The following is a 21,716-nucleotide window of genomic DNA, read 5'->3' on the forward strand; positions in this document are numbered from 1 at the left end:
TAATGTTCTCCCTTTTGGACGACTTAACCAATCAGATTTGAAATATTGTTAAAATATCTGCCTTCGATAGTCACTTCTGCTAAAGATTCCAGGTTCCTGGAATCCGACAGCACAGAAGGAGGCCATTTGGCCCGTCGTGCCTATGCTGGCTCTTTGAAGGTGCTATCCCATTAGTCCCTCTTTCCCATTGCCCTGCAATTTTCCCCAAGGATGCTTCTCCAATTCCCCTTTTGAACGTTACCATTGAATCTGCTTCCACCCGCCCTCACATGCAGCACATTCCAGATCACAACAACTGGCTGCATAAAAAAACGGCCACATGTCACCTCCAGGGCGATACCTTAAATTCGCTTCCTCTGGTTACCGTTCGTGAATTCTGGGATGAATCCTAGTGCCGTCAGGAAATGGAGGGGGCGGCAAGGATCATGGCCACGTCCTGCGATGCTTTGCTGCAATACACTGCTGAATGAGCAGAAACCACCTTGTGCTCTCTTTTATTAATTTACTGCCTTCCTGCCTCCACCCCCAACCACCCCCTCCCCCACCATTTCCTAAAGCTCCCCTATTGCTCAAAGTTAAATTAAAAAAAGTCAGTCAGGGTCCTGACTCCTGATGACTGCTGGAAAGTACACATGCATGGGCATTGGAGTGAGGACAGAATCAGGCTCATCGGTGATGCCCCTTCCTGTTGAATAGCCTGTGTCACCAAGAGCCTTCTGAAAGCAAGGAGGAGATGACAAAGGGGGGGGGGGGGATGCTGATGGACAGCAATGAGAATGAGTAAGACCCCCCCCCTCGTCTCTGCCCCCAGTTTCATACTGCTGCCCCCTATTTACCCCAGGGTAATATTTTTCAATACTCCACACCGGCTGTTCCCAATGGTCTCCTGGAATGAGACAGCCAGTCTAAGCGCCTTGGAACGTTTTACTGTGTTAAAGGGGCTATGTAAATGCAAGTTCTTGTAATGCCTGGAAGTGCCAACCTGACACCATCTTTTGGACTCAGCAAATTTCCGCTATCATCCTCTACTAACTGTCACTATTTCTCTGTTTATTTATATATATTTTTTAAAAATCCCCTCTATACAACAACAACTTAAATTTATATAGCACCTTTCACGTAATAAAACGTCCCAAGCTGCTTTATAGGAGCATTAGAAAACAAAGTATGACGCCGAGCCACGAGAGGAGATATCAGGTCAGATGACCAAAAGCTTGGCCAAAGAGGCAGGTTTTAAGGAGCGCCTTAAAGGAGGAAAGCGAGGTGGAGAGGTGTAGGTAGGGAATTCCAGAGCTTGGGAGTCCAGGCAGCTGAAAGTGCGGCCACCAATGGTGAAGTGATTAAAACCAGGGATGCCCAAGAGGCCAGAATTAGAGGAGCGCAGATTTCAGAGGGTGGTGGGGCTGGAGATTACTGAGATAGGGAGAGGCGAGACCCTGGAGGGGATTTGAAAACAAGAACGAGAATTTTAAAATCAAGACGTTGCTTGACCGGGAGCCAACGTAGGTCAGCGAGCACAGGAGGGGGGGGGGGGGGGGGGGTGGTAGGCGAACAGGACTCGGTGTGGGTTAACACACTGGGGTGGGGGGGGGCAGCAGAGTTTTGGATGACCTCAAGTTTACAGAGGGTAGAATGTGGGAGACCAGCCAGGAGTGTGCTGGAATAGTCGAATCTGGAGGTATCGAAGGCATGGATGAGGGTTTCAGCAGCCGATAAGCTGAGGCAGAGGCGGAGTCAGGCGACGTTACGGAGGTGGTAATAGGTGATGGCGCGGACTTGAGGTGGGAGGCTCATCTTGGGGTCAAATATGACACCGAGGTTGCAAACAGAATGGCTAATCTCGGACCGTTGCCAGGGAGAGAAAGGGAGTCGGTAGCTAGGGAACGGGGACTGAACATAAAGGCTTCCTTGTTCCCAGTATTTAATTGGAGGAAATTTCTGCTCTTCCATCACTGGATGTCAGATATATTTTAAGCCATTCTCCTGCCAGTTTATATATTAAAGCACTCAAACCCACCTCACCAAACGCACAAAGAAATAAAGCCTGCAAAAAGTGTCACCCTCCCAGCCTGGGACTCCAAATCTGAAAAGTTGACTTTTAATCAAAATGGCCAGCAATTTCTGACTGTGAAAATCATCGTGTCAGCGATTTCAAACAGCGAATAAATATTCAGTTCCCTCTCCCAACCAAACTTGAAAGTAAGGCTCGGTGTTGGGTGGAGGGAGACCCTTGACTCATCAATTTAGTTCCTCTCCAAAGGCTGTATTCAGCTTTTAAGGAAGTTTTTGCACCACCCAAAGTTTTGCAAAAAACTTTTACTGTTTCAACTTTCCCTTCCGACAAACAGGAAAGTCCCTTCTCCCTTTTTTTTTTGTTTTGGTGTGTTGGGAATTGCAGAAATAAATCTGAATTGTGTTTGTTTAGTTACAGGCTGCGTCTGAGGGCAGTTGTGGGGCTGATGTTAGCGAGCAAGGCGGCCGCTGAAGCCACTCCTTGACGCGAAGAGGCAGTTCTTCGCCCCCCTCCAAAAATAAACGATTCCAGGGAAGAGCTGGGTCCAAGATGGCGAAAGCTTATGACTATCTGTTCAAACTGCTGCTGATCGGCGACAGTGGGGTGGGTAAGACCTGCCTGATCATCCGCTTTGCCGAAGACAATTTTAACAACACCTACATCTCCACCATCGGTGAGTTTGCAAAAAGTTTGGGAGCCTGAAAGAAACTTTTCTCTTCCTGCCTCTCTCTCTCTCTCCCCTCCTCCGACTTTCTTTGCTGCCCTGTCACTTTGGAATACACCATTCCCACTGTGTATGTGTTGGTTTTAATACAAAACAGCCCCCCAGCCACAAAAAAAAACACTTTTTAAAAAAAATAATCAAGAAAGGGATGAGAAGTTTCAAACTTTTAATGTAGGGATTTTTTTTTCTATCCTCAATGACTCAGGCTGGAAAATCTCCATTTAATCTTCCTCTTTATAAGTGTGCTGCTCATTTAGCTAAGACGAAACGATTTTGGTTTTTTTTCTCTCTCTCTCTGCCTGTTTATCCCTGCTTTATTTTTATTGCTCTGGTTGTTATGTTTGACTTGTTCGCAGGGCTCTGTTTGGTCAAACTACAGGAATAGCTGGCTGACTGTTGTGAAGTGTGAGAGGGGGCACACAATATGGATTTACTGGCATTAAAACAGAAAGTGCTGGAAATATTCTGCAGGTCTGGCAGCATCTGTGGAGAGAGAGAGAGAGAGAGAGAAGCAGAGTTAACCTTTCACAGACCTGAAACGTTAACTCTGCTTCTCCCTCCACAGATGCTGCCAGACCTGCTGAGTATTTCCCAGCCCTTTCTGTTTTTATTTCGGATTTCCAGCATCTGCAGTATTTTGCTTTTATATCGATCACCGGCATCCTGTCGATTCAGTGCTGTCAGTGCCCACTCTGAGATCCCCTAAACTCCCCCCCCCCCACTCCTCGGACCCCATTGGACACCACAGGCTATATCGTGTACCCCTCAACTTTTTTGTTTAAAGTTTTTGTGCTTTCTATGCTCTTATCAAGTTCTCATCAAATGGTACCACCCTCTTTGTCTGCTAACTAGAATATTGTCTAGCCCGTCTTACTGACCCGTCCCAGCCCAATATGTGTGTATATGTGTTTGATTCAGTGAGTCGCATTCAATGCGTCTTGAGTTGAAAAGTTGTGGGTTTGAGATCTGCTCCAGGGGCATATGTTCTAGTTTTGTCGTAGTACTGAGGGAGCGCTGCACTGTCGTAGGTGCTGTCTTTTGCAAGAGGCGTTAAACTGAAACCTCCCCCTGCACCCGTCTGCCCTCTCGGGCAGATGTTAAAGATCACACGGCTTTCCTCAAGGAAGAGCCAGGGAGCTATCCCCAGCGTCCTGGACGACGTTCCGTCCTTAACCGACACCACTTCTTTTAAAACAAAAAGCACCCAGCTTATCTGGTCATTTACCATTTGTGGGATCCTGCCATGCACAAGTTGGCTGCCAGGTTTCACCTGCACAATAATGCTGACGGCACTTTTAGCTGTTAAGCATTTCGGGGTATCCTGATTCCGTGAAAGGGTCAATATAAATGCTGTTCTTCGAGCCTATAATCCAGGCTGACACCCTCAGTGCAGTATTGTGGGGGTTCTGCACTGTCAGAGGTGCCATCTTTCAGATGAAACATTAAACCGAGGCCCCGTTTGCTCCCTCAGGTGGTTGTTAAAGATTCCATGCTGCTATTTGGAAGGAGAGCTGTGCGGGAGGGGGTGGGGGGGGGCGGTGGAGATATCCACCCCCAGTGTCCTGGGCCAATATTTATCCCACAAACATCATCGCTAAAACAGATATCTGACTATTCATCTCCGTACTGTTAGTGGGATCATGCTGTGCTTCGCTTCAGGATGACCTGAAGGCGCTATATAAATGCAAATATTGTCTTTCCTTTTAATATCCTGTTTGCTGAAGTAATATCTGATCTGCAACATTGGGTGTACACAGCATCGATTCGGGACCTGAGATAGTGTGACCCCCTGGTGTAACAGAGTTTGAAAAAAGCAAGTCTGCCGCTCAATATATTCTCCATCTTACCTACTAGCTAATGCGGGGTAAAAGAAAGAACTTGCGTTGCTATAGTGCCTTTCACAACCTCAGGATGACCCAAGGCACGCCACAGCCAATGAAGTACTTTAGAAGTGTAATCACAGTTGTAGGAAACATGGCAGGCAATTCACGTACAGCAAGATCCCACAAACAGCAATGAGCTGATGACCCAGATAATGTGTTTGTTTGGTTGAGGGATAAATGCTGGGCCCAGGACATCGGGGAGAACTCCCCGGCTGTTCTTCGAAATAGTGGCCGTGGGATCTTTTACATCCACCCGAGAAGGCAGACGGGGCCTCGGTTTAAATTCTTTCTTGACCAAGTGTTTGTCTGGAAACTATTGCTGCTGTTTGTCATTGAGGCTGACCGAGCAAAGTCTGACGTAAGTGAATGGAAATCAAGACCGTGTGCAAGACCCTCTGAATAAGTATTTTTAAGTCTGGTTTTTATATTAAATTGAAGGATTAGCGTGCAGGACCCCACAAAGATTGGGAGGTATAGCAGACCAATTAGGGGATGCCGAACCTGGGTGCGAAATGCAGGCAGGAAGGACGGGGAGGACTGTGGGAGCTGAGGTGTTCCAGAGTTTTGAGTTCTTGGGAAAAGATTGGGTTTGAGTTGGAGATGGCGAGGATGTATTTAAATCGTGCCTTTAATATCGTTTACCATCCCAAGCTGCTTCACAGGAGCATAATCAGATAAAGTTTAACACCGAGCCACGTAAGGAGATATTAGGATGGCAGTTAGGACACGGCGGGAGGGGGGGCAGGAGAGTCTGGAATGAGCTCAAGTTTATGGAGGGTGGAAAGTGGGAGGATGGCCAGGAGAGCATTGGATGAAAGAGGAAGGGTGGGTCGGGTGCTGGGTGGGAATTTGAAGCTTGGCAGGGACAGGGGAGAAGAGTTCAGAGGGGAATTGACCGCAGTAGATTGATCGAACACTGAGGAAAGGCTTACCCATCAGACAACAAGTGTTGGATGCAGTCCTTGTGCTCCTGTTGGCTGCTCTTAGTCCCGTGGTTGATCCAGCATTGCATTGTTTTGGGTAAGGGCGGCAGGGTGGGGGTGACCTGTTACGTCATGCTGTGACCCATGCGTTGTTATGGAGATTTGGGTCAGGCTGTGGGCAGGGGACAACGGAGTTACAGATGCCACAAGTTCCAGCCCTCAACTAAAGATCTTCTTCACAGAGCAGATTACATTTTCTCTCTCTCTCTCTCTCTAGCACGTTCCATAACCACAGGGGCGAGCTGGGCACAATATTTACGATTGGATCAGTAATTTGATTAACGGACACTTTGCAAATTGAAAGACGATTTTGTTCTTTTCTCCCCCATTTCCTCATCTCTTCACATAGAATTTCCAGCACTGAAACAGGCCACTCGGCCCAGCTGGTCCATGCCAGGTGGGGCCTCGGTTTAAAGCCTGCTCCAACAGACGGCACGTCCGATAGTGTGGTGCTCCCTGGGTTCTGGGAGTGTCGGCCTGGATTATAGGCTCAAGTCTCTGGAGTGGGGACTCAAACCCACGACCTCCTGACTCGGAGGAGAGTGCTACCCGCTGAGCTACAGCCTGGGGCTGGATCATGGAATTTTCACCTCTGGGACCTTTTAGATCTGATCCATTTCGACCTAAATGAAGGCTTCCTCGGTCTTGTCATTGGGGAAATGAGGGCTTGTTTGTCGCGTAGGGTCAGAATGCCGCAATTTCAGCTCCAGGCTGTTGCTCCGAAGGCAGCCTCCAAGAGGGAAGATTGGGAGTGCTGAGGGAGGGAGGATAAGATGCTCACTATCTGTGTCCCACACCGCAGACCTTGCACCCGAAACAGCAATAAAAAAAAAACTTTCAGTAAACTTCTTCATCCAGAAACCCAGAAAGATCTGCTGAAAATATTTTTGAAGTTCCTCCAGTTGAAATAGAGGAAGGAAGTGGGAACTTTGGTGTTGTGTCCTGAAGTATTTAATTTGTCTTGAATCGTGGTGTTCTCAGTTTTAAAAAAAAATTCTACAGTTATTTTCTCTAACCCTTGAGGTACTTAAACCATCATTTCCTTTCCCCGCCCCCTCGCACTTCTGCTGCTCCACCAGGAAGGCAGGCAGCTACTCTGCTCCCAGGCTTCTGTCAGTCCCGCTAGGCCGTGTTTATTAATGTGCCGCCACCCTGACCCAGGGTCTCGTGCGTGAGGATGTCACCTTCTCCCTGTCGGGATCACAATCTCAGGCCTGCCAGTTGTCTGCCATGGCTCAATGAGTAGTACTCACACCTCAAAGTCAGAAGGTCCCGGGTTGAAGCCCCGCGAAAAAGACTTGAGCACAAAATTCAGGCTGACGCTCCCAATGCCAGTACCGAGGGAGCACTGCACTGTCGGAGGTGCTGACTATTGGGTGAGACGTTAAACCGAGGCCCAGTATGTCTCCGCTCTCAGGTGGACGTAAAGATTCAATGGCTGCCATGTTTTCTACATGAAAACGCTTCTAATCTATTGGCTGTAAAGGTTAAAGAGTAAAGCTCCCTCTACACTGTCCCCATCAAACACTCCCAGGACAGGTACAGCACGGGGGTTAGATACAGAGTAAAGCTCCCTCTACACTGTCCCCCATCAAACACTCCCAGGACAGGTACAGCACAGGGGTTAGATACAGAGTAAAGCTCCCTCTACACTGTCCCCCATCAAACACTCCCAGGACAGGTACAGCACGGGGGTTAGATACAGAGTAAAGCTCCCTCCACATTGTCCAGGTCAAACACAGTTGACCTTTCTAACCTCTGAAGTGCTTGATCAAGGAGCAAGGAATTCAAATGTCCTCCAGCGCCACAGTGAAGGAGAGCAGGGAGAAATTGGAGTTACTAATTCCTGCCTTTGAGCCAATGTGTTTTCAGTGCTGTCTGACCTCCTGGGCACTGGCTCCTAACTGGTCCTCCTCCCAGTGTGAAGCCAGGGCAGGGAGAAGCAGCAGGCCATTTGACCCTGACGGGCATCGAAGCAGGGTCCTCGCCAAACAGCCACACGTACTGACTTTCTGGCTCAAAGTCCAGGGATCAGGATCACGAGTCACACCCGGTTTTGTTCTGCATCCTTCTCTTGCCCAAATCCAGGGCTCTGAGCCATGCGGATCAGTTTGGGACACGTCTGGACCGCTCCAACCTCATGGTGGGAAGGCAGTGTGAGATTTGGCAAAGGAGTGGCTCTCCTGTTTTAAACTGAATTTAACGGAGTAAGGGAGAAGGAGAAGCGAGCAACAATTTGCCAAAAAGGAAACCCAAAATAAGGACGGAGAGAATTTGTTGACCAGTCCTGCCAGATTCAACAACTGGGATTTATTTAGTGCCCTGAATGCAGTAAAATGTCCCAAGGCACTTCACAGGAGCATGATCAAACAAAATTCACACTGAGACAGAAAAAGAGATATTAGGGCAGGTGAACAAGAGCTTAGTCAAAGAGGCCGGTTTAATGAACATCTTCAAGGAGGAGAGAGAGAGGTGGAGAGGATTAGGGAGGGAATTACACAGCTTAGGGGCCCAGGCAGCTGAAGGCACGGCCGCCGGTGGTGGAGAGATGGGAATCGGGGGTATGGGCAAGAGGCCTGATTTGGAGGAGCGCAGAGATCTCTCGGAGAGTTGTTGCGCTGAAGGAGGTTACAGTGTTGAAGGTCAGGGTGGGACTAGGAAACCAGGATGAGAATTTAAAAACCTGTCTGGTCTCCTTCAGAATCCCAGGCCAGTCCTTGGGGTACAGTGCCTGAAGGAGCTGCCCCTCCTTGGGGTACAGTGCCTGAAGGAGCTGCCCCTCCTTGGGGTACAGTGCCTGAAGGAGCTGCCCCTCCTTGGGGTACAGTGCCTGAAGGAGCTGCCCCTCCTTGGGGTACAGTGCCTGAAGGAGCTGCCCCTCCTTGGGGTACAGTGCCTGAAGGAGCTGCCCCTCCCTGGGGTACAGTTCCTGAAGGCGCTGACTCTCAATGGGGTACCATCCCACGGGCACCTCACCCAGAGGTGGCTTTGCACTTAGATTAATTGACTCGTAGCATAGAAAGAGGCCATTTGGCCCATTGCCTCTGTGTAAGCTCTCTGAAAGAGTTTCCCGCTTCATCCCGTTCCCCTGCCCTCACCCCCATACCACTTTGAAATTCTCATTCCAATATTTATCCACTTTGCTGCTCCATTGGAACATTAGGACAAGGAGGAGAGGAGGCATTTCCATTCCTTGAGGCTGCTCCTCCATTCAGTTAGATCATTGCTGATCTCTGCCTTTTAAAAGTTACCAGAAAATAAAGTTTCTAACCTTCCTCTTTGTTTTTTTTGTCTTGAGAATGACAGACATTCTGTTTGACACTCGGGGCATCAGAGTGCAGCCCAACCCAGCCTTGTTCTGACTCAATGTCTTTTACTCTCACACCTTTCAGCAGGAGTTTCTGAATAGTGATCGTGAGTTGGCGCTTGGCTGGTTTTTCAGTTCACCCTCCCAGCCCGGCACTGAGGCTTATCACATCACCTCTAATACTGCGCTAGCTAACTTGGTACAGGCTGGGGGTGAAACCTAGTCCGCACATGGTGCACTGATCTGTCGACCCATTGGAGAATCTGTAAAGCTGTAAAGTGTTTAAAACATGAATGATTTAGTGCTAGTAGTTTTCCCACTCAGTTTGGCCAACGGTGGGGCAGCACTTGCACCTCAGAGCCTGAAGGTCATGGGGCTCAGCTCCCACTCCAGAGACTTGAACCCATAATGCAGGCCGACACTCCCAGAGCAGTACTGAGGGAATACTGCACTGTCGGAGGTGTCGTCTTTCAGATGAGACGTCAAATCGAGCTCTCTTCTGCCCAGTCAGGTGGAGTTCAAAAAAAATCCCAAAGCTGCTATTTCGCAGAAGAATAGGAGAGTTATCCCCAGTGTCCTAGAGCCAATATTTATCCCTCAACCAACATCATTAAAAAAAAAATTGTTTTGTCGTTCTAACATTGCTATTTGTGGGAACTGCATCGCCACAGTGACTACACTTCAAAAGTACTTCATTGGCTTTTTTGGGGACTTCCTGAGGTGGTGAAAGCTGTAGAAATGCAAGTTGTTCTTTCGCTTCGCCTTCAGAGAAGCCGACAGACGCCTCCCACTCTGAATGATTCCAAGAGTGTGTTGGGCTTCGTGCCCGAGAAAACCATTCAGGGTTACCGGCCGTGCTCGCCATGAAGACGTGCTTCCTGATGTTTTGTGTGTGAGGACTGGAAACCAATGGATAGGAAGTCCAGAGGTAGCAGACGATAGGAACAGAATGAGGCCATTCAGCCCCTCGAGCCTGTTCCGCCATTCAGCTAGCTCGCGGCTGATCTGTACCTTAACTCCATCTAGCCGCCTTGATTCCGTAAACCCTTAATCCCCTTGCCCAACGAAAGTCTATCGATTTTGAATTTTCCAGTTGACCCCCAGCCGCAGCAGCTTTTTGGGGGGAGAGAGGGTGAGATGAGGAGGGGGGTGGGAGGAGGCTCGTGTGGAGCAGGAACACCGGCAAGGACCAGATGGGCCGAATGGCCTGTTTCTGTGCTGCAAATGCTTTGTAATATTTTCTAATACCCTCTCAATTCCTTCAGTCATCTTCAGCACTTCAATTAGATCACCCCTTAATCTTCTACAGTCAATGGAATGCAAGCCGAGTCTATTGAATCTGTCATCATAATTTAACTTTTTTATCACCAGGCGTCATTCTGATGTTGAACAGCTTATACAGGAATGTGTCTGTGACATCCAGGCGTTGACACACATCCAAATATCCAGTAGCTTGTGTGATTTTAGATAGAATTTACAGAACAGAAACAGGCCATTTGGAATGGAGAGAGATTGCGGAAACTGGGCCTGTAGTCTCAAAGAATGAGAGGTGATCTCACTGAAACTTACAAAATTCTTGCAGGGCGTGACAGGGTGGATGTGGATGGGATGTTTCCCCAAGCTGGTGGGTCTAGAACAAGGGGACAGAGTCTCAGAATAAGGGGCAGGCAATTCAAGACTGAGAATGAGGAGGAATTTCTTCACTCAGAGGGTGGTGACTCTGTGGAATTCTCTACCCCAGAGGGCTGTGGAAGCTCAATCATTGAGCTTGTTCAAGGCAGAAATCAATAGATATCTGGATATTAATGACATCGAGGGATATGGGGATAGGACGGGAAAGTGGCGTTGAGGTAATGATCTAATTGAATGGCAGAGCAGGCTCGACGGGCTGAATGGCCTACTCCTGCTCCTATGTCCTAAATTCCTATGTATTCAGCCCCTCTTCATCTCACCCTATCCCCATATCCTTCTATTCCTTTCTCCCTCATGTGTTTATCCAGCTTCCCCTTAAATGTATCTCTGCTATTCCCCCTCAACCACTCCCTGTGGTAGCGAGTTCCACATTCTCACCACTCTCTGGGGAAAGAAGTTTCTCCTGAATTCCCCATTGGATTTATTAGTGACTGTCTTATATTGATGGCCCCGGTTCTGGATTTTCCCATAAAGTGGGGAGGCACAGTGGCGCAGTGGTTAGCACCGCAGCCTCACAGCTCCAGCGACCCGGGTTCGGTCCTGGGTACTGCCTGTGCGGAGTTTGCAAGTTCTCCCTGTGACCGCGTGGGTTTCCGCCGGGTGCTCCGGTTTCCTCCCACAGCCAAGGACTTGCAGATTGATCGGGGTAAATTGGCCATTGTAAATTGCCCCTAGTGGTAGGAGAATGGTGGGGGATGTGGTAGGGAAAATGGGATTAATGTAGGATTAGTTTAAATGGGTGGTTGTTGGTTGGCACAGACTCAGTGGGCCGAAGAGCCTGTTTCAGTGCTGTATCTCTCTATGACTCTATATTCTCCACATCTACCCTATCAAACTCTTCCATATTCTTAAAAGACTGATCTGGTCACCCCTGAAACTTCTTTTTTCCAGCCTGTTCAGTCTTTCCTGATGGTTATAATCTCCCATTATTATCCTTGTAAATCTTTTTGCACATTCTCCAGTGCCTTGATGTTTTTATAACATGGAGAGCCGAACTGCACACAGTAACTCCAAGTGTGGTCTTACCGAGGTCTGCTACAAGTTTAATGTAACTTCTCTGCTTTTCAGTTCCATGCTTTCTAGAAATTAACCCCAGTGCTTGGTTTGCCTTTTGATTGGCCTTATTAACCTGCATCGCTACTTTTAGTGATTTGTGTATCTGTAACCCTCACTCCCTTTCCTCCTGTACTCCACGTAGATTCATATTTTCCGAGCAGTAGGTGGCCTCCTTATTCATTCTACCAAACTACACCACCTCAGACTTGTACTGAAATTAATTTGCCAACGATGTGCCTATTTGCAAGCTTATTTGCTGACGATGCTGCTTTAACATCTCACACTGAAGAATGCCTGCAGAGTCTCATCAACAGGTTTGCGTCTGCCTGCAATGAATTTGGCCTAACCATCAGCCTCAAGAAAACGAACATCATGGGGCAGGATGTCAGAAATGCTCCATCCATCAATATTGGCGACCACGCTCTGGAAGTGGTTCAAGAGTTCACCTACCTAGGCTCAACTATCACCAGTAACCTGTCTCTAGATGCAGAAATCAACAAGCGCATGGGTAAGGCTTCCACTGCTATGTCCAGACTGGCCAAGAGAGTGTGGGAAAATGGCGCACTGACACGGAACACAAAAGTCCGAGTGTATCAGGCCTGTGTCCTCAGTACCTTGCTCTACGGCAGCGAGGCCTGGACAACGTATGCCAGCCAAGAGCGACGTCTCAATTCATTCCATCTTCGCTGCCTTCGGAGAATACTTGGCATCAGGTGGCAGGACTATATCTCCAACACAGAAGTCCTTGAAGCGGCCAACATCCCCAGCTTGTACACACTACTGAGTCAGAGGCGCTTGAGATGGCTTGGCCATGTGAGCCGCATGGAAGATGGCAGGATCCCCAAAGACACATTGTACAGCGAGCTCGCCACTGGTATCAGACCCACCGGCCGTCCATGTCTCCGTTATAAAGACGTCTGCAAACGCGACATGAAATCGTGTGACATTGATCACAAGTCGTGGGAGTCAGTTGCCAGCATTCGCCAGAGCTGGCGGGCAGCCATAAAGACAGGGCTAAATTGTGGCGAGTCAAAGAGACTTAGTAGTTGGCAGGAAAAAAGACAGAGGCGCAAGGGGAGAGCCAACTGTGCAACAGCCCCAACAAACAAATTTCTCTGCAGCACCTGTGGAAGAGCCTGTCACTCCAGAATTGGCCTTTATAGCCACTCCAGGCGCTGCTTCACAAACCACTGACCACCTCCAGGCGCGTATCCATTGTCTCTCGAGATAAGGAGGCCCAAAAGAAAGAAGAATTATTATCTTATACTTTGTCACAGTGTTTACTGAAATTTTGGGACAAATCCCGTCACGTCCTGATTGAAGTCTTAAACAGAAAGTGTTACCGTGTTCCCATACTGTTTCTGGTGGCTACATCCCCTGTTTATTCTAACTTTCCTCTGCTGTTTGCTCACTGTGCTGCCAGTCCATTAAAGCAATTTTTTTTCAGTAGCAATTGGGTATTGAGAGAGAGATTGTATGTATTTTTTTCTAATTAATTACAATTGGCCTTCAGCCATGGCTCATTGTTAACACTCTGACCTCTGAGTCAGAAGGTTGTGGATTACATGCTCAAGTGTCTGGAACGGGACTTGAACCCACGATTGTCTGTTGAGGTCTTTCATGTCCGCCCGCGGGTGCAGCACTCCCTCAGTAGCACAATGGGAATGAGAGCCTGGATCATGGGCTCAAGTCTCTGGAGTGGGGGCTTGAACGCACAACCTTCAGACTCCGAGGTGAGAGTGCCACCTACCGAGCTAAAGGCCTGCTACCCGACGGGACCCGATGACGTGTCGGGTTCGGATCGGGTGGGGCCGGGGCCGGGTCGGACACGCACAGTAAGAATTGCAGGTAAGTGTTCAAAAGAAAATAAACTTAGCTGAGCTGGGAGTCCGGGACTTCAAGCAGGGAAACTCTGAGTCTGCGCAGTGAGCGTGTGTGTCTCTATGACGCTCATGCTGCAGCTTCCTTCAGATTGGGAGTCGGAAGGTAGGTAAAGGGAACATTGCAGTGGTCAGGTCAGGTCAGGTCGGGTCGGGTTCGGGGGGGATAATGGAGGGACTCGGGCCGGGTCAGGCTTGGGTCCGATGTGGTTCCATTGGGTTTGGGTCGGGGGGTTTTTTGTGACTTGAGCAGGTCTTTACCCTGAGCCATAGCTGGCCAGGATTCAACCTGCAGCCACTTGGGTGAAGCGCTGAATGCTCCCTCAGTGCCAATAGTAACACAACCCCAAGTTTGAATCAATGGCTGTGAGAGGGGAGGAACTGAAAAATTTGGACTTTAATTAAAATAAACCTTACAAGGGGGCTGAATCATGATTTTAAGAATGCGGAACTGCGCGAGTCTGGAAGGAGAACGTGCGCAAGGTGGAAATAATGTTGAACTTTCTGCTTGTCAGATGTTGGCTGATGTTATTGAGGAAAGAGATGTGTTTGCTCACAGATTCCTGCACTGAAGAAAACACAGTCAGGCATGCACCCAAAACGTGACCAGGCACGCAGAACTGAAATCCCTCTCCCTTGCCAAAGACTACAGCTCCTTCCACAACAACACAAATGCACCAATCCTAGCCCCGGCACTCTCGTCGATGCGTTCAGATGGTTGTGGGTTTGAGTTCCATGCAATCCAGACTGACGCTGCCAGTGCGGTACTCGGGGAGTGCTGTACTGTTGGAGGTGCTGTCTTTTTTGCAGGGACCAGTGATCAGCTTTGTGCTGTATATAACTGCATCTTGTTGCAGTTCTTCAGGAAGAATAAATATTCAAGTACGGACCGGGGCTCAGCTTTTATATTTTTAATAAACACCACAATTTTTTTTGTATTGGAACAATAGGAGGCTATTCAGCCCCTCGAGCCTGTTCCGCCATTCAGTTAGGCCCTGGCTGATCTGTATCTGAACTCCATCTCCCAGCCTTGGTTCCATATCCTTAATATCCTTACCCAACAAATCATGAAGAACACGGTCCCCCAAATGGAAAGATTAACTATTAGGTTTATCTCATGTTGGTACCATGTGTACAAAATGGTTGCCACATTTCAGTGCATAACAATGATCATTGCACAGAGTAATCATGTCCAGGTAAGGCAGTTTGAAACGGCTGCCAGACAGAATGTCCTATGTACGCCCTTTCAGGAACCAACACCTTGCCACACAGTAGTGTACAGAGTCTGGGATGAACGCTAGATATCTTGGGTAAACAATAACCATTGGAAGAGGTTTCCTTACTGTACTTTGACCTGGAGCTTCTCGGAACTATCACGTTTAAATGCTGAGTAACAGAATAACACGCTCAAGGTGAATCACATCAATAGAGGCCAAGAGCTTGCATTTGTATTGCCCCCTTACAGAGCATCCCAAAGCGCTTTACACTCAATGAAATACTTTTGAAGTGTAGTCACTCTTGTAATGTAGGAAACGTGGAAGCCAATTTATGCACAGCAAGCTCCCACATTTCCTACATTAGAATATTACACCCCCCCCCCCACCCCCGTTCTGCGCATGTGTTGTCATTGTATGTGTTGTATGAGTTGTCCGTGCTTCCTTTTGATGTGTTGTACTTTGTATTGCTCTGTATTAAGTTTCATCTGTTATTGCTGCAACCTACTTGCATATTTAGACTAATGCATTCTGTGGTTTTCTTTAAAAAAACAGGCTTATAGAGGGGAGTAATGGAAAGGAAGATTTATGTAGCTCCTTTCAGGATGTTGCAACGCACGTTACAGCTGATGAAGTGCTTTTTGAAGTGTAGCTACTGTTGTAATGTCGGAATCTCTTAAAAGGACTTGTTTTATTCCAGTTTCCAGTTCTAACTCAGAGTGTGTCTCTGTCCAAAATGTTAACTTGTTTCTCCCCTCCCCGGATACCGAGAGTGATCGGCTGTGTATTTCCAGCATTTTTGTTCTGGTTTATGATTCCCAGCCCTCTGCATTCTCTTCCTTTAGCCAGTAATTTAATATCTTCCCTCATTTCCTCAGGTATTGATTTTAAGATCAAGACTGTAGATGTCGGTGGGAAGAAAATCAAGTTGCAGGTCTGGTGAGTATTGAATCATTGCAGAGCTTAGCTCTTGACTGTTGCCATCCAAAAGGGTGTATTGTCCTGAATTTCCCCCTAATCCTTGGATGAGTTAAAGGTTGGTGGGGAGGGTGGGGGGGTTCACCCATGGTGTGTCAATTGCCTTAAAGGAGGAGACCGAGGCGGAGAGGTTTAGGGAGGGAATTCCAGAGTGGAGGGCCCAGACATGGCTGCTAATGGTGGAAGGATGGAAATCGGAGGATGTGCCTGAGGCCAGCATTGGAGGAGCACCGAGATCTTGGATGGAGGAGAGACGGGAGCGAACAAACATGAACGCGCGGATTAGAGTGACCAGGAGATCTAGTACCCGTCTGCCCCACCCCCTCGGTCCTCTGGCCAGTTAACGTTGCTTTCCAGAGTTCTCTGTGGTTTAGCGCTTGAGGCTGTGTTCTTCGGTCCAGGTGGTGATTCCTTTACATTGTCTTCATTTTCAGGGATACAGCCGGACAGGAAAGATTTAAAACGATCACAACCGCGTATTACAGAGGAGCAATGGTAGGAAGAGCTTTGTCTCTTTTTTTTATTTTCTCTTTTTTTCTTTTGCTTACTATTTCTTTTCCTTTCTCTCTCCTTTTTCTCTCTCTCATTCTCTCTCTCACATTTTTCTCTATCCGTGTTTCTTTCTCTCTCTCTCTCAGCTTTTTCTTTCTTCCTTCCTTTTTCTCTTTGCCTCACTCTCTCTCCTATTTCTCCTTTCTTTCTCTCTCTCTCTCTCTCCTTGTGCACAGTGGCTGCTGTACATTGCAAAGATAGCAGTCATCAAACTTCAGAGTCATTTGTCGTGTGAACCACGTTGAGACATTCCTGAATGATATCACAAGCTGCTGCATAAACGCCAGTCTCTCTCTCTTTCGCAGGGGATAATACTGGTTTACGACATCACCGATGAGAAATCTTTTGAGAATATACAGAATTGGATGAAGAGCATTAAAGAGGTGAGATCAACTTCCAGATACAACTGCTTCCATTTACTTCACCCGTTTGTTCCACTGTTTCAGGCCGTACGCCCGTTCTTGCTAAGGTCTAGGTCGAGACTGATTAACTCATTTCAAGTAAGGCCCTCACGACCATGATTTCACCCTATCAACCTGGATTAAATTTGAACCCAGGTCCTGAAGGTGAAAGGACTTTAAACAACTACATTTGTATAGACATTTAACACCATAAAATGGTCTAAGGGGGAAAATCCATTACGCTAATTCCCCATGAGCTTTTAGCACTTAATGTACATGCATTGTGTCAGCTGTGACTCAGTGGGTATTGCTGTAGCCTCTGGGGCAGAAGCTCATGGGTTCAAGCCCCACTCCAGAGGCCTGAGCACATAATCCAGGCCGACACTGCAGTGCCAGTACCGAGGGAGTGCTGTACTGTCAGAGGTGCCGCCTTTCAGATGAGACGTTAAACCGAGGCCCCGTCTTGCCCTTACAAGTGGATGTGAAAGATCCCACGGCCACTGCTTCAAAAAAAGAGCAGAGGGGCGCTCTTCCTAATGTCCTGGTCAATATTTATCCCTCAGCCAACACCCTGGAACAGACAATCTGGTCATTATTGCTTTGCAGTTTGCAGGAGCTTGCTGTGCGCCAATTGGTTGTTGTGTTTCCTACAGTACAACAGTGACTGCATTTCAAAAAATGTACTTCATTGGCTGTAAAGCGCTTTGGGGCGTCCTGAGATGGTGAAAGCTGCCGTATAAATGAAATAATTACTTTGTAATATTCATTTTGTCACATAAATGCTAACCTTCAGGAGTCTAATGGTTGTTGCTTTCCTTGACGCAGAATGCTTCAGCAGCTGTCGAGCGAATGTTACTGGGAAACAAGTGCGACATGGAAAGTAAAAGGAAGGTGCCCAAGGACAAGGCAGAGAAGGTCAGTTGAACAATTGTTACTCCCATGTACTTCCTAGGGTCAAGAGGACAGGTGCCCTCCAGTGCTCTGAGCTGACTTTGAAGCTCTTGGTGAAGGGTCAAAGTTCACTGTACCAGCCATCAGCGAAAGGTGTGAAAGCAGGGGTGGAGATAAATCTCGGACTTTAGAAGCTTGTCGATCAGAATTCAACAGCGCAGTCAGAATGAGTTAAAATTAGGAGGTGGTGGGATGAATCTTAGTTTCGGCGTTAGCAGATACCGAGCCACATAAGGAGATATTAGGATAGGCGGCCAAAAGCTTGGTCAAAGAGGCAGGTTTTAAGGAGCATCTGAAAGGAGGAGAGCAGAGCGGAGAGCTTTAGGAAGAAAATTCCAAGGCTTAGGGGCCCCAGGCAGCTTGAAGGCACGGCCAATGGTGGAGCGATGGGAATCGGGGGGATGCTCAAGAGGCCAGAATTAGAGGGGCACAGAGATCTCAGACGATTGTAAGGCAGGAGGAGGTTACAGAGATAGGAAGTGGGGATACAGATACAAAGGCTATGGAGGAATTTGAACACATGGATGAGAATTTTAAAATCGAGGTGTCGCGTGACCAAGAGCCAATTTAGCTCAGTAAGCACGGGGAGTGATGGATGATCGGGATTTCTCCCCAACCTGACCCTGCAGAAATTTGGCACTCTGGATCCCACGTTAGATCCCTGTGACTAGGCAATGCAGACCAGTCCAAAACAACAAGATCAAGGGTCAACAGAGATCTTAGTGACCATTGTCTTGAAACCAGGCAAGGAATGTTTTTTTTTAAAAAGGTAACTATTTAGAATAAAAAAGTACAAGATCATGGGCTTTATAAGTCGAGGGACAGAATACACAAGCAACAAAGTTATGCTAAACCTTACTAAATCACTGGATAGGCCCCAGCTGGAGTACCGGTTCCAATTCTAGGCCCCGCACTTTCGGAAGGATGTCAGGGCCTCGGAGAGGGTGCGGAGGGAGATTTACCAGCATGGGACCAGGGATGAGGGACTTCAGTTAATGTGGAGAAGCTGGGATTGTTCTCCTTAGAGCAGAGAAGGATAAGGGGGAGATTTAATCGGGGCGTTCAAAATCAGGAAGTGTTTTGATGGAGTAAATAAGGAGAAACTGTCGGTAACCAGAGGGACACAGATTTAAGATAATTGGTAAGAGGACCAGAGGGGGGAGAGGAGGATAATGTATTTTAACGCAGCGAGTTGTTGTGATCTGGAACGCGCTGCCTGAAAGGGCGGTGGAAGCAGATTCAATAGTAACTTTCAAAAGGGGAATTGGAGAAATACTTGATGGCGAAATATTAGCAGAGGATTGGGACTTGAAAGAGCTATCCACATGCACGATGGGCCGAATGGCCTCCTACAGTATCAAAGTAGCACCTTTAGTCACCACCACACTGGATCTGTACAGCCTATAATAAGTTTTAATATTATTTTATGTTTGTTTCCTTGGCTACAGCTGGCAAAAGATCATGGGATCCGATTCTTCGAAACAAGTGCCAAATCGAGTTTGAATGTGGAAGAGGTAACAAAAAAAACAGATGAATCACTCTTGGTTAAAACAGACAGGTTTTTGAAAAAGATAACCCAAGTTTAAATTTTCTGCCTGGCTCCAGTCTCCTCCATCACCTCGCCAGTGCCACCCTTGAGGCAGAGCTCACAAATGAGTGTGATGGATCGTGCAAGGTTTTTGCGCCTGGCACACGTAGCTCAATTTACTGCCCAAATCTTGCCATTGCGTCTTACAAGGTCCCAGAGACAGTTGCTGTGTGCTAACATTACCTACCCTACCTATAAATGTCAGCTGTAGCCCCAGTGGGTAGCACTCTCTCCTATCCTCGTTCCGGATACCCGAGCACATAACCCAGGCCGGCAGTCCCAGTACAGTGCTGAGAGAGTGCTCCACTGTCAGAGGTGCTGTCTTTCGAAGGTGACAACAAACAAAGAACAGTACAGCACAGGAACAGGCCATTCGGCCCTCCAAGCCTGCGCCGATCTTGATGCCTGCCTAAACTAAAACCTTCTGCACTTCCGGGGTCCGTATCCCTCTATTCCCATCCTATTCATGTATTTGTCAAGATGCCTCTTAAACGTCGCTATCGTATCTGCTTCCACCACCTCCCCCGGCAGCAAGTTCCAGGCACTCACCACCCTCTGGTGTAAAGAACTTGCCTCGCACATCCCCTCTAAACTTTGCCCCTCTCACCTTAAACCTATGTCCCCCAGTAACTGACTCTTCCACCCTGGGAAAAAGCTTCTGACTATCCACTCTGTCCATGCCACTCATAACTTTGTAAACCTCTATCATGTCACCCCTCCACTTCCGTCGTTCCAGTGAAAAAAATCCGAGTTTTTCCAACCTCTCCTCATAGCTAATGCCCTCCAGACCAGGCAACATCCTGGTAAACCACTTCTGTACCCTCTCCAAAGCCTCCACGTCCTTCTGGTTGCGTGGCGACCAGAATTGCACGCAATATTCTATGTGTGGCCTGACTAAGGTTCTGTACAGCTGCAGCATGACTTGCCAATTTTTATACTCTCTGCCCCAACCGATGAAGGCAAGCATGCCGTAAGCCTTCTTGACTACCTTATCCACTTGCGTTGCCACTTTCAGTGACCTGTGGACCTGTACGCCCAGATCTCTCTGTCTGTCAATACTCCTAAGGGTTCTGCCATTTACTGTATACTTCCCACCTGCATTAGATCTTCCAAAATGCATTACCTCACATTTGTCCGGATTAAACTCCATCTGCCATTTCTCCGCCCAAGTCTCCAACCGATCTATATCCTGCTGAATCCTCTGACAATCCTCATCACTATCCGCAACTCCACCAACCTTTGTGTCGTCCGCAAACTTACTAATCAGACCAGCTACATTTTCCGCCAAATCGTTTATATATACTACAAACAGCAAAGGTCCCAGCACTGATCCCTGCGGAATACCACTAGTCACATCCCTCCATTCAGAAAAGCACCCTTCCACTGCTACCCTCTGTCTTCTATGACAGAGCCAGTTCTGTATCCATCTTGCCAGCTCACCTCTGATCCCGTGTGACTTCACCTTTTGTACCAGTCTGCCATGAGGGACCTTGTCAAAGGCTTTACTGAAGTCCATATAGATAACATCCACTGCCCTTCCTTCATCAATCATCTTCGTCACTTCCTCAAAAAACTCAATCAAATTAGTGAGACACGACCTCCCCTTCACAAAACCATGCTGCCTCTCGCTAATAAGTTTGTTTGTTTCCAAATGGGAGTAAATCCTGTCCCGAAGAACCCTCTCTAATAATTTCCCTACCGCTGATGTAAGGCTCACTGGCCTATAATTTCCTGGATTATCCTTGCTACCCTTCTTAAACAAAGGAACAACATTGGCTATTCTCCAGTCCTCTGGGACCTCACCTGTAGCCAATGAGGATGCAAAGATTTCTGTCAAGGCCCCAGCAATTTCTTCACTTGCCTCCCTCAGTATTCTGGGGTAGATCCCATCAGGCCCTGGGGATTTATCTACCTTAATGCTTTGCAAGACACCCAACACCTCCTCCTTTTTGATAATGAGATGACTGAGACTATCTACACTCCCTTCCCTATGTTGATCATCCACCAAGTCCTTCTCTTTGGTGAATACTGATGCAAAGTACTCATTTAGCACCTCGCCCATTTCCTCTGGCTCCACACATAGATTCCCATCTCTATCCTTGAGTGGGCCAACCCTTTCCCTATTTACCCTCTTGCTCTTTATATATGCATAAAAAGCCTTGGGATTATCCTTAATCCTGTTTACCAATGACTTTTCATGACCCCTTTTAGCCCTCCTGATTCCTTGCTTAAGTTCCTTTCTACTGTCTTTATATTCCTCAAGGGATTTGTCTGTTCCTAGCCTTCCAGCCCTTACGAATGCTTCCTTTTTCTTTTTGACTAGGCTCACAATATCCCGTGTTATCCAAGGTTCCCGAAACTTGCCAAACTTATCCTTCTTCCTCACAGGAACATGCTGGTCCTGGATTCTAATGAACTGACATTTGAAAGACTTCCACATGTCAGATGTTGATTTACCCTCAAACAGCCGCCCCCCAATCTAAATTCTTCAGT

At 47.7% G+C, this 21,716-nt stretch overlaps 1 protein-coding gene across 2 annotated transcripts in view; it reads left to right on the forward strand.

Annotated features, from left to right (window-relative positions):
- Nucleotides 1–21,716, forward strand: part of rab13 (RAB13, member RAS oncogene family) — a 31,534-nt gene that overhangs the window by 630 nt on the left and 9,188 nt on the right. The window contains exons 2-7 of one of the 2 annotated variants that reach the window (XM_068022925.1): nt 2,426–2,687; nt 15,632–15,692; nt 16,166–16,226; nt 16,589–16,666; nt 17,510–17,599; nt 19,084–19,149. In XM_068022925.1, coding sequence (XP_067879026.1) covers nt 2,564–2,687; nt 15,632–15,692; nt 16,166–16,226; nt 16,589–16,666; nt 17,510–17,599; nt 19,084–19,149 — 480 coding nt within the window. In that variant the 5' untranslated portion in view covers nt 2,426–2,563. Of the gene's footprint in view, nt 1–2,393; nt 2,688–15,631; nt 15,693–16,165; nt 16,227–16,588; nt 16,667–17,509; nt 17,600–19,083; nt 19,150–21,716 lie in introns of those variants that run through there. The other variant, XM_068022924.1, reaches the window with a different exon arrangement.

The sequence above is a fragment of the Heterodontus francisci genome, chromosome 46 (genome assembly GCF_036365525.1).
Source record: "Heterodontus francisci isolate sHetFra1 chromosome 46, sHetFra1.hap1, whole genome shotgun sequence".
Lineage (NCBI taxonomy): Eukaryota > Metazoa > Chordata > Chondrichthyes > Heterodontiformes > Heterodontidae > Heterodontus > Heterodontus francisci.